We start from the raw sequence: 13,140 nt of genomic DNA on the forward strand, positions 1-13,140 counted from the left end.
TACATTATATTATCGTAAATCGACTTTTAAGTATTCTAATATATTTGATTTCATTTTACTTAGGAGACTCTAAAATATATTTAGATCTATGTTTGTTATTCATAGGTACGAATTTTATTGAATTATTATAATTTAAGAATAAACAAATTAGATTTATTAAAATATAACTTTTTAATTAATTTATTTTTGTATTAAAATGGCTATGAGAGTCAGTAAAAACAGGATATAATTTAAAAATTCGTTTAATTAAAAGTACACTACATATTTACAAAATGTAATCGATTATTCGAACTAGTACGATCCGAACGTAATATCGTGAAGGGGTGCGGCTCCTCCCTGAGGGAGAGCATACTCCTTTAGAAGTTGATCTAACATCGAAAACGGTTGACTCCTCTGGTTCGATTGATAACCCGGTTGAGATTGAGGAGCTGAGTTGAAGTCCTGGTTGAAATCCACTTGTGTGTGCTTGGGGGAGAACTGCTGGGGCTGAGGGGCAGGTCTGAAGTCCTGTTTGGGCCTATACTGCTGCTGTCTCGGCTGGCTTGGCTCAGGGTTGAAGAAGTTGTCTTCGGCTGGTACCGGGGCCGCTCCCGCGAAGAACGCCGGCTAAATTGTTTTAAATGAGTTAGTATTAAAGTAAAATAATAAAGTTAGTTATTTAGACGAAAATAAAGAAATTAAAAAATTTAAATAAACTCTAATGAAATGAATAGTCTTATTGAATTAACTTTTTTATTGATATTCATTTGCGCAGTAATCGATTTTTTAAAGAATAATAGCAATGTAATTTTAAGGAGTCACTAATATCCCCATTTATCCTTGCAATTAATCATAAAGCTAGTGCTAGAAGTGGCAATAGCCCAATGGGTTAGGATCAGACCTGCGACATTTAGTCGTTAGACCACCCATAACCCATTGCGATATTGACGCTTCAATTACCTATACAAGAAAATACAACTGTAGGTGTGTTTTGCTACAATTGCAATTCAAAAATTCGTTAAAGTTTCACATTCTAGTATATAGATATATGAAGGTGTACCTTAGGAGGTGTGGGAGACTGTTGTGGGGCAGGTCTGTACTGTTGCTGAGGCTGTGGGGCAGGTCTGTATTGTTGTTGCTGTTGTGGGGCAGATCTGTACTGTTCCTGCGGTTGTGGGGCAGGTCTGTATTGTTCTTTTGGTTGAGGGGCAGGTCTGTATTGCTGTTGAGGGGGTGCGCGGTAGGCGGGTTGCGGGGCGGGGCGGGGTGCAGGTCGAGGTGCGGGGCGCGGGGTAGGCGCCGGTGCGGAATCCTCATAGTCGTAGTCGACAGACTGTTCGCGATACTGAGAACGTCCGTTCTAAAAATAATTTTAATATTTTTTTTGTATTTAATGATCACTTAGCAGGTGATTATAATTAGCAAGTCAAAGTAATAAATAAATTTGAATAGAATTAAACACAATGTGAAAAAAAAGCTTTGGTCTTTTTAATATTACATAATTTGATTTTTGAGTGTTTATTTAGAAATGTGACAAATGCGCACAACTACTGATTGACATAAAACTGTTTAAATATTAATTTCATGCGTATTTCATTTATATAATATATCGTTCAAATATAAATATGCTATGTTACGAAATAATTAAAAATAAATAAATAAAAAATACCTTTATTATAATTATATATCTAATTACTATAATGATAATGACTATATATTTTTTGTTAATATAATTTCTTGCATATAAATTCACTTACGAAGGCGCGCCCCTCCGCGTTAAATGATTATTGTCGGCGTGAATTATTATGGGTGTCGTTCGTACTTACAATATGTCTTAGTGTGCGTGAGACGACTACGCGTACAGACAGCAAAAAAATCGATTATATTTTTTTTAAGTTAAAAAAAAAAGATTTTGTGTAAGGGTTGTGACTTCATGACTGTGTTGATGTGTACTAGTGCTAATTCTCTTGATATTCAATACCGATTGTTGGAATACAAGAATTATTTTTAATTTTAAAAAGTTATCCGCTATTATAGGAAATCATAATGTGCCAATAGTGCCAAGATCTTATCTCTAAGAATATAGCATTATATACTTTAGCACTCTTGAATACTTCAATGAAGAAATAATCTTGGAACATATTTTATTGATGATAAATTGTTAAAGAATGTTTTAGTTTTAAAACTACTGTAAATGTAATACCTGTCCCTTGCCAGGTCTTAGGCCTTCGTCACGTGTGGATTCATCGACGAGGGTGGGAGGCGCCACGGTGATGCCCTCGCCTGCTGGCTGGAAGCCGTATTTGTTGGCTCCGTATTCGATAACGCGGACCTGAAAAATTAAATAATACATTTTTATTTATTTTTTTCCTTTTCTGGTTTTTATGGCTGATGTATTTAACTTAAATCAAATTTTAATTTCTATATTATTTACCTAATATTAATTATTTTTGGTTTATGTATATTTTTAATAGACTATCGACGGTAAGCAGTGTTTTATTGACATCACGTATATATTGTTGTATATTGTAAATAAGCCTTATTTAATTTATGAATAAAAGAAAATTTAGAATTTAGTGACAGTCAAAATTAAAGTTTTGATGCTAAAGATTTTCCAGCCAACTCGTGACAATTTTTATACTCTAAGTGCACGTAAATAATTTAAACAAAATTAACAGAAAAAAAAGAAAGTAAACTGAGATTAACCTTCCCCGTGTCGTCCTTGTAGCCGTATTTCCCCTTGACTTCTCCGCTTGGCGACTTGGTCTCAATTTTGAAGGAACCATCTGCGGCTTCATATCCATATGTGTAGGAGCCGTCTTCATTGTGCCTGGAATTAGAAACAATTTGTCAGTTTATTGCTGCTGCTGCTGCTACAGTTCCAAGGTACTCCGTTCAATCCCTCGTTCAAAATCTCGAAGAGAAGAGTTAAGGGGTTTTCTGCTATTAAAATTATCCAAAGACCTAAAGAACTGACAGTGTTACACTATGGTAAATTTTTGACAATCAGCAGGTGTAACTAAAGGTTTTTGACTTTGACTTCCGTTCATTAGAAAGCACGTTAAGCGGTTGGTCGACGTCTAATATGTGTTTGTTTTGTTATTCCATTGAATTATGACAGTCAAGTAACATAGATTACATCTGAATTTGCACCCACACTCATGGTCTATGGTACCATCGGCGCAGGTATTACTCTTGCAGCCGTTCTTAGCCGATATTATTAAAACAGTACATTTATTCGTAATTATGAAATATTATTTTTGAAGACATAAGCATATAAATAGCCAAGACAGCTCAGTCTTTATGGTGCAACCTTAACCGATGATTGCGGGTTCAAACCCAAACAAACACCACTTAATTTTCTTATGCTTCATTTGTAATAATAATAAATAGTTTAGTAGAAAATATTAAAGATACATTTTATAAATTAAATGTTATGTGTTATACCAAAAATAGAATTTGTTACTTACTTGTTAATTTGTTTAAGTATAGGAACAGGCGTAGGAGCGACTTTCGGCTCCGAGGCGATGTACCGCGGCGCTCGCTCTTCCGCGTACTGAGCGTGCGCGCACGAGCATATTGCAAGGATAGCCTGGAAAACATCAAATTGACTTTGATAAAAATATTTAACTTATAGAATTCGATGAGTATATGTCTAGAGTAATCCTAAAATTTAAATTTACTTGGTGGTAGGGCTTTGTGCCAGCCCGTCTGGGTAGGTACCACCCACTCATCAGATATTCTACCGCCAAATAACAGTACACTGTATTGTTGTGTTCCGGTCAGAAGGGTGAGTGAGCCAGTGTAATCACAGGCACAAGGGACATAACATCTTAGTTCCCAAGGTTGGTGGCGCATAGGTGATTTAAGGAATGGTGAATACTTCTTACAGCGCCTTTGTCTATGGGCGGTGGTGACCACTTACCATCAGGTGGCCCATATGCTCGTCCGCCAACAAATGCCATAAAAAAATAATTGAAAACAATTTAAATTTAAAACAAAGGGCTTAGTGGATTAACTTTATGTTTCCTTATAAAGTTTTTAATTCGGGTTCAGGTCGCTCGCAATTAGAGACTAGGATATGTTTTATGATATATGATTAAAAAATTTTTATACTCTATTTAATGCAAAACTTCGTGGTAATTCTCCATTAAATAGAATAATGTTGATGTGATATTATTTTTTAATTTTTTGACATCGTAGCGATGTACGTTACGTTATGTAAATTCGAAAATATTTCACTTGACGACATAAAATACCCATCGCGTTACTTATCAGTAGTTTGTTAATTTATTGACTAATCTTTTTGTGAAATTTAATTCAAAATTGTAAATAAAAATTCCGTTGATTTTAAAGTAAATATAGATATATATATAGTTGAATACGTATATGTAAGTCACGATGTGTTTTGTGTATAGTTTTTTTTAATCTAATTTTTTTTTTAATTTTCTGTAGATAAGCGAACGAGGAAATATAAACCACTTAACACCGCCAAGCTTGGAAACGATATTATGACTTGTATCTGTAGTTACACTGGCTCACTCAAACTTTAACCGGAACAAAACAATACTAAGAAGAAAAAATGTCATGAGTGTCCGGAAAGGCTTGATCATAAAGGGTTAATTATTTAAAAAATAAAATATAAATATAAATATTTGACATCATCACATACATTACTCTGATCCCAATGTAAGCAGTTAAAGCACTTGTGTTATGGAAAATCAGAAGTAACGGCGGTACCACAAACACCCAGACCCAAGACAACATAGAAAACTAATGAACTTTTTATACATCGACTCGGCTGGGAATCGAACCCGGGACCTCGGAGTGTCGCTACTCGACCACGGAGGTCGTCAATTTAAAATCAATGAAATCTTCATTATATTATTAATAGTCATTATTATTAAACAAATGAATCAAGTGAAGCCTGTCGCGAGTATCGCTATGAGTTAATTATACAAACTTTCGTTTCCGCAATTTTGCTCAACAGTATCTACGAATAGCGTATTTCTTAAGGTTGGGAAACATTTTACACGCACAATGAACACAATTTTGCCACAGAAACAGTCTATTACTTTATATCTGCTTGTATAAATATCGTGATAATGTTACCTGCTAAAATATTTAGTACGATTACCAACCGACCTTGTTCCGCTGTTGCGAATAAAAAAAGTGCTTAGTAAAATGGCGATTGGCACGTGTTTAAGAGTTGGTGCAAGAGTATTTTAAAGATATATGTTTATTAAGTAAATTAAAACAACCACTTTATAGTGTCGGGAAAATTAATTATCTGTGAAAAAATTATACGTAAAGATCTTATTTTTGAAAAAAAAATTAAAGAAATAAATATAGATTATATATTTCTTTATTTTTTTCCAAATATATAGCATACTGACAGATAGACAAGCTATTAAAAATCAAAATACAAACGAGCAATACAATACACGCAATCTTTCCTTCATTATAATTATTTATTAAATACTTAAAGTAATTAACTATCAGAAATATAATGTTGACACAGATATTTTAAAGTATTTTATGACAATTTCAAAATCAATATCTGCAATTAAATAAAATTCTTTCTCCACGCCGTATAATGTATAATGTCGTAAATCGTATTAAATATGTCATGCAAATTCCAATTTAATTAACGATGTATAGATTAAATATTATATGTAGATAAAGGCAATTTCTTTTAAATGATTCCAAATAATAATCAAAATAAACTTTATGCCTTTACAAGTCATATTGAATCGTCGTTTTACAGTTAAATTTAAAGTTACAAGTGGTTCTATTACATTCTACTTATACACTAACCTAGTAGGTATATTATATATTATAAACATTTAATTAGCTTTAAAATCATCAATTGCCAAGGCTATAAAGTCGTTAGGTTTAAAATAGCCGTAAGCAAAAAACCGTTCTTAAAGTTCAAAAATAGAATTTTTACGTATTTTAATATTACGTCTGAATCTTTATTCATTTCCAAGCCGATGCTAAAATCATCACTGTCAATTAGTGATATTAGTAAAATTATATTTATTAATACGGACTCTCGTATGACTGTTTAAACTTTTTTTAATGTTTTATGCAGAAAATGAAAAAAAAAAAATTAAAATTATTAATTGAATTAAATTTATTGGTCGGAAAGGAATGATCATTGTCATCTGTCAACCATGACATTGTAACCACTTCTGGATTTTTTATTTAATATATTTTTAAGTATATATGTCAGATAAATATTATAAAACAGCAGGTAATATTATTGTTGCTTTTACATATATATATTTAAATATAATGTTTTAATAGTAACCTAACATATCCTTGTTAAGATTATTAACCCGGAAGTTATTAACAAGACACAACCCGTGTATTTTTTTTAAAACTAAAATCTATATCCAATAACAAAGCTCTTTGTCTGTGATATAATTTGTAAAATAATTTATACAAAGGGCGTCGAATCGGAAAGTAGTCTCGTTAGAGGCCACGGTTCAGCGGCCTGTCACCGGTGACCACGAAAGTATGACATACGAGATATGTCCGACAACTTGAAGTTTTGACTTTTTAAAAATTCGTTGAATGTCGGGTCATGATTCCGCAAAAGGAGCCAATCCAAAAAAAAAAAACATTTTAAAAAATTTTACTCACAATATTTTTATTATACTAAAATATTTAGATAATCATTAATCTGCTATATCTATGTGCTTTAGCACAAATCTTTTGTGAAGCTTCGAAAGTGCGCCGCCATACAATTAAGGATTTTTTATTTTTTTATAAACAACAAAACAAACCTAGCTGGTACTAAAAAATAAACATTTGGCATACATATATGTAATTTTAATTAATATTTATGAATATAACCTATTATTTAATTGAACGAGTACTACTAAACTTCTTATTACAATAGTGACGTATGATATGAAATAGACTTTCCCGTCATAGAGCATATTTGATGGAGGCCCTACAATTCCTAGAGTATCTAATTACCGGTAGTGCAGGGCGTTGTGGAATTACAACTGGATCCAGATGTAATTCACCTACCTTAAAATTATGCCTTTAATACTCAGTGCATTCCTTAGATATAACATAACTTCAAAGCCAACACCCATATACATTGGCACTGTAATATCACTTACACACTCAAAGGACCATCAACCTTGAGTACTAAGATGTTATGCATTTGATTACACTGGTTCAATAACCCTTCAAATCGCAACACTGCAATACTAACTGCTCTATGGCAGTTGAATAGGTGATGAATGGTGGGTTACAAGGCATGCATTGACTCATCTATCACAGACTATAAGTAGAACCATTGCCGATCAGCCATATTAGTGAAGGATGACATATTACATATTTGATTGATTTTAGTGAAGCTGTATATTAATAAAAATAATATTAGGTAAATATTGCTATCTCTTTCCTTTATTTGGATTCAAAAATACTAGGAAAACTTTCAATTTTGTTAAATTATAAGACATGATACGTTTAGATTACAAATTATGTGCAACAGAATGATGAGAAGCACCATAGTTAGTACACTGTTAATAACGTTGTTCACGAACAATGATTCTGCTGAGATTGGACAGTTCAAATACATAACATCATTGACTTATTCATTTAAGTAAGAACAGCGTACTTATAATAATAAAGCCTTTATTGCTGTTCCTATTTATACTTTTTTTTTTGAATGTGTCCTATACTTTTGAAGTTAAATATATGCTCAAGGTCGTTAATCTCTTGCTTGTCTTCCGACGAAGGCATCCTCTAAAGATTTCCATTCAATCCTGTCTTTTGCTTGGCGAGTCCAGCAGCGTACTTTATCATCATTAATTTCAACTTGTATATAAATATAATTTACTATTCTTTTCACTAACCAGCTTGCATTTTTTAAACATTTTATTATTTGTAAAGATCATTCTATATTCAAAACTATCAACGTTGTTTTTCATCGAAATCATTCAATGACTTATTCATGAGTCGTTCACAATGGAAAGGTAATATACGAAATTAGTTTATGTTATATCCGTAACATAAAGTACAAACAGTTCCTAACCGAAATCAAGGATAACATGAACAATGCGAAGTTTTCTGCATTGCATGACTTGGATGCCAATTCTAATAACTTATAACCGTAATGATACGTTCTTCAATATAGTCGATCAAACTGCGACTATTCAAAAAATGAACGCCAGCTTAATTGTAACTGAGGACCAGTTCTACTTATTTATATCGGATACAATACGATCCGGATTATCTTCCGATCCAACTTTAACCGAATCGCAGCTGGATGGTTGCGTTTGTATAACAGGACGACTGGACAGCAACGATTGCGCTTCGTGTCCATTATGATAAACTGTCAATTTGTTAGTAGATGTTGGGGCTATGAGCGGCGAATGGCAACACGTGCTTAGATAAGAAATATTTCCTTGAGTCTCTATCTATATTATAATACTAGCTGCTCCACGCGGGTTCTCCCACGTATAATTTAACTGCTCCGACCACGTGGGTCGTAGCGTGACTTTGTACAAATTTTATCAGTATGAAACCGGGCAGCGAGTAATATTCATTTATTTAAAAATACTTATTTAAAATAAAATTATATTCAACAACATTGCCACTGTAAATATATATTTTGATAGAATATTCATTGATTTATTGACATTGACATTAAATTATTTTCAGGTCTGAACTTGATCGAAAGTGGAGTATTTTTAAAACAAACTTTAAAAAATATATTGAAAAAATAATAGTAAATGATTATTATGATGTTAAGATTAATTTACTTTCACAAACCTATTTCGTTTACGTTTATTTCAAACCGTATTTGTATATTGTACTAGAAATTATTCATAAATAAAAATAACTAAATTATAATGCAATACAATTTTAACGAAAATAGGTCATTTTTTTTTAATCAGCGTTTCAATTTGATAAAGACGTCAGTACTTTCTGCCAGTAACGCACTATTTATTTCAGTTGTGCCATCGTAGTATATCCGAAACTAATGGTTAATATCATTAATGCAATCAATGGACAGTTGAGTTACGTACGTTTTATAGGGTTGCCAGTTTTAAAAATATTTATTTCATCATATTATGGAAATCATTATAAATTGTAACTAAGCAATTAATTATGATGATAATTATTACTTATATTCTGGTTCAAATACGATAATAATAGGCAATCATAATATAATTATATTATAGTGTGTAGAACAAGTCAGATATCTTTTGTCGTTCTATATTTAGAGTTAAAAGCATACAAGATATTATTTTGTTTCTATTATATACAAATAGGCACTTAAAAATTCCATTTTAAAAAACATTAGCAAATAAATTTAATGTACAATAAAAGCATTTTGCGTGTGATTTAGAATTGTCAAACCTTCGATATTTAATCTTAAAAAAAATATATTTATAATGTTTGCAATAATTAAAACAAACAATTAATAATAAGATACTATTATTAATTTAGTAATCAAATAATTTTTTTTAAATAATAATAATCGTAAAAATAAATCGTATCGGAAATACCTGCTTGGACGCTTTCTACCACTTATATACAGAGACTAAATAACGAATATATTTTCTGTAATAAGAGTACCCCACTTTAAAACGTTCAGTCAAGGATGCAACTCCGTACCCACCCCGAAAAGACGACCCTGGCTAACGCGCATACTATTGAAATTCCTCTAAGTTTTATTAATTTGCATGTAATAGCGATATATAATTTTACTTTAATTAATAAACCCGTCACTTTTATGAAGGCATGCGACAATAAGACCTCGAAATACCTGGCAATTGGCTACCCTACACGTAACTCAAGCAACACTCCTCCCTTTGTTTAAAAATGAGCCGTATATAATCAAAATAAGGTAGATAATGTATTGATAAACGAAGTGGCTATTCTGAAACTTTTTATCGTTATGGAAAAGTATATTGAATGAATTATGTACACAAGATCACCTTGTATTGGAATTTTTAATTATTTTGTCATGTTTTATAGATTTAAAAGGCAAATGGATATATATTTTTTGTTTTAATATCTTTATATAATGTTCAATTAAATATAATAACAAGGTCGTGTTTGGAATGTCACAATTTATATGTTGTTGCAAAAAAGCCACTATGTTTAGTAAGTATAGCAAGACAACGGCTCTTGAGAGATTTCTATCTCTTAACTTGTATACATAAAGGAGAGATGACCGAATCAGACCAAATGAAACTCTTGGATTAAATTAGTGTGAACTATTTTAATAGGTAAGTTACACACAGGTTTCATTTTGAAAAACTTATAGTTCAATACACTTGAAATTAATTTTGATAAGTAACTTGAAAATAAACCATTATTTGAAATATATCATATTATTTCATATTTTCTATACCTGATGCAATGGAATATATTTTTCTTTAAATAGGTATAGTCTTCAAGAATTTACATTGAAGTTGATCTATATAAGTTTCAATGAAAATAATTGTTAACATAAACTGTTTCTATATAAATACTAAGCATAAGATACGTTAAATATAAAAGGTATTTATAAAATCAGACGTATTGTAATTCCCTGCAATTTATTCTTGTACCGAACTTGTTTACGATATGTAATTCAAGATTGATATTTTTGCAACGTTTGTTCAGTCATGTAACGTTTCAACATGACAAATTTATTGCACAAAACTTGCTTTCTACGTACATGTACTTATTAGAGTTTTCAGTGTCCATAATTCTTGATATTTTTTGCTTTTATATATCGGTTATTTCAACATCAGACGTAATGACTGATACTTATAAAATTTGTGATATACAGGTATTTGTTTATATCAAAACATTGTAATAATACATTGTATTTGTAAACTTCACATAAAGTAATAACGTCGCAAGTGATTCACGGTTTCTATAAAAAGCCAATTATTAAAAAAAAAAACCAAAACAATTTTACGCATTGTAAACATGATTGAAATACGCCGTGGAGTTTTTTCGTGCGTTCAGACAGCGGAAACAAATAAAATAAAAACAATTAATCAACTACAATATAATATTTAAACAAATCAACTATAACGATAAGAAATTGAGACAATCAAGTTGTTAATCAAATTAATACGTCAAAGGAATATTCGCATATAAATGTGCGTTAAGTTATGGTTTTAATAAAGCCCTTATGCCTTTAAAAGAAACATCTAATAGTTAACTTAACTACTAGAAATCAGTACGGAACCCAATGCATAAATTCTCTTCTAACACTTTGCCCTATTTTATATAGTAATATTGTTGCACAATTTCAAACACTTTCATTATCACAACGGCGAACCTAATTCACTATCACTTACAGATGCTATCACTCATGGGTTAATAAGAAATTCACTTTTACACGGACACACTTACACAATTATTATGTCAAGGAGTTTCAATCAAAGTTAAAAAAACGTCTCAGATTTATATCTAATTTGATGTCGACATAGATATTTTTTTGTACCGAAAATAGATACATTTTTTTTTTGTAAAGAGTGATTATCAAAAATAATAATAATAAACAAACAATTGTGTTTAAATAATATTTTTTGTATTACTAATATTTTTATTATATTATTACTATTTATATTTCTAAAAGAACTAATGAATCCTTTTTCGATTATCTTCCTTTCCCTTAAAATTAAAAAAAAAATAAAAATCAAATTTAGAACAATAAAACGTACCAATCTCACTAACGCCGTCATGTCGTCAAGTCGGAGGCGCGGTGCGCGCGCTGGCCCCTTATATACCTTTCGTGCGGGCCTTTCACTGATTTTAGTTTATTTATTATCGAACAGGGGATGCAATAATCCCTTGCGCCCCGAGAAATCAGCCCATATCAAGTAATTATGGCAACATTGCTACATTGACAGACTAATTAATCATAACTGTATCTTCTTGAAAGATGGCTCCATAGACACTAAGTTACACACAAGTATATGAAGGTAACCTCCTTTTTTATATTATAAATAATTATACAAATATGTAATAAAAATCAGAAGGGTTATGATATTTAAATAATAACAGTCTTGTTATTGTTTATATTAATGAACATTTATTTTTTTATATTTGATTCGGTGAAAATGTTTTCTTGTAAGCCAAAATTGATGGTCAATTCAGATACGCTCTGAGTTTTTAAAGACTATTTTAAGTAATGTTTGGCATAGGGAAATCTAAATAAATCGGAAGAAATTTTTGACTTATATATTAACCGGAAATGACTCGAATAAGACATGCACTCTTGAATAGCAAAGTGCTAAAAGTATCTTCAGATACATCGTTGAATACAAAATGTTCTGAACGAGTTTTGAGTCTCAGCTCTACATTTTAATTAAATTCAAATCTCTCTTCCTGCAATTTCACTGTTTATTCAATAAAGTATTACATACATACATTAGCAGCCTGTTAATTTCCCACTGCTGGGCTAAGGCCTCCTTCCTCTTCCTTTGAGGAGAAGGTTCGAAGCATATTCCACCACGCTGCTCCAATGCGGGTTGGTGGAATACACATGTGGCAGAATTTCGTCGAAATTAGACACATGCAGGTTTCCTCACGATGTTTTCCTTCACCGCCGAGCACGAGATGAATTATAAACACAAATTAAGCACATGACAATTCAGTGGGGCCTGGGTTTGAACCTGAAATCATCGGTTAAGATGTACGCGTTCTAACCACTGGGCCATCTTGGCTCCAGATATATATTAGATGTATATATTGTTATTTTATTATAATATAGATAGGCGGACGACCAAGCCTGTTGGTAAGTGGTCACCACCGCCCATAGACATTGGCGCTGTAAGAAATATTAACTATTCCTTATATCGTCAACGCAACCTTAGAAACCGTGATTATAAGTCCCTTGTGCCATAGTTACACTAGCTCACTCACCCTTCATACCCGAACACAGCAATACTAAATATTTCTATATGGTGGAAGAATATCTAATGAGTGGGTGGTACCTATCCAGAAGTGCTTACTTGTTTATTTATTATAATTATGTGTTTCTCGATTTGTACTTCCTCAACGGAATTACGGCGTTACTAATTGATATAATTTATTGCGTAGAGAGATGGACTGGAAACGTTTACACCGCTTAAGAGCAAACGGTCGTTCGTGAAAATCGTATGCTTAACATGACAATATAATATT

At 31.7% G+C, this 13,140-nt stretch overlaps 1 protein-coding gene across 1 annotated transcript; it reads right to left on the reverse strand.

The window, feature by feature from the left end:
* Positions 1–226: 226 nt before the first annotated feature.
* On the reverse strand, positions 227–11,765 carry LOC113393680 (skin secretory protein xP2-like). Its single transcript, XM_026630686.2, has 6 exons — positions 11,676–11,765; positions 3,450–3,571; positions 2,686–2,809; positions 2,183–2,311; positions 1,040–1,339; positions 227–606 (listed from the first exon to the last, which is right to left on the reverse strand). Exons 1-6 carry the CDS (start codon positions 11,694–11,696, stop codon positions 292–294), a joined length of 1,011 nt encoding a protein of 336 aa, XP_026486471.2. The 5' UTR covers positions 11,697–11,765; the 3' UTR covers positions 227–291.
* Between the last annotated feature and the right edge of the window lie 1,375 nt (positions 11,766–13,140).

This window comes from Vanessa tameamea, chromosome 10 (assembly GCF_037043105.1).
Source record: "Vanessa tameamea isolate UH-Manoa-2023 chromosome 10, ilVanTame1 primary haplotype, whole genome shotgun sequence".
Taxonomy (NCBI): domain Eukaryota; kingdom Metazoa; phylum Arthropoda; class Insecta; order Lepidoptera; family Nymphalidae; genus Vanessa; species Vanessa tameamea.

Coding starts and splice junctions, on each gene's coding strand:
- LOC113393680 (XM_026630686.2), bottom strand. CDS start 11,696: ATGACGGCGTTAGTGAGATTG. Junction 3,572..11,675: donor TGACGGCGTTAGTGAGATTG/GTACGTTTTATT, acceptor GATGTTTTCCAG/GCTATCCTTGCAATATGCTC. Junction 2,810..3,449: donor ATACTTAAACAAATTAACAA/GTAAGTAACAAA, acceptor TTCTAATTCCAG/GCACAATGAAGACGGCTCCT.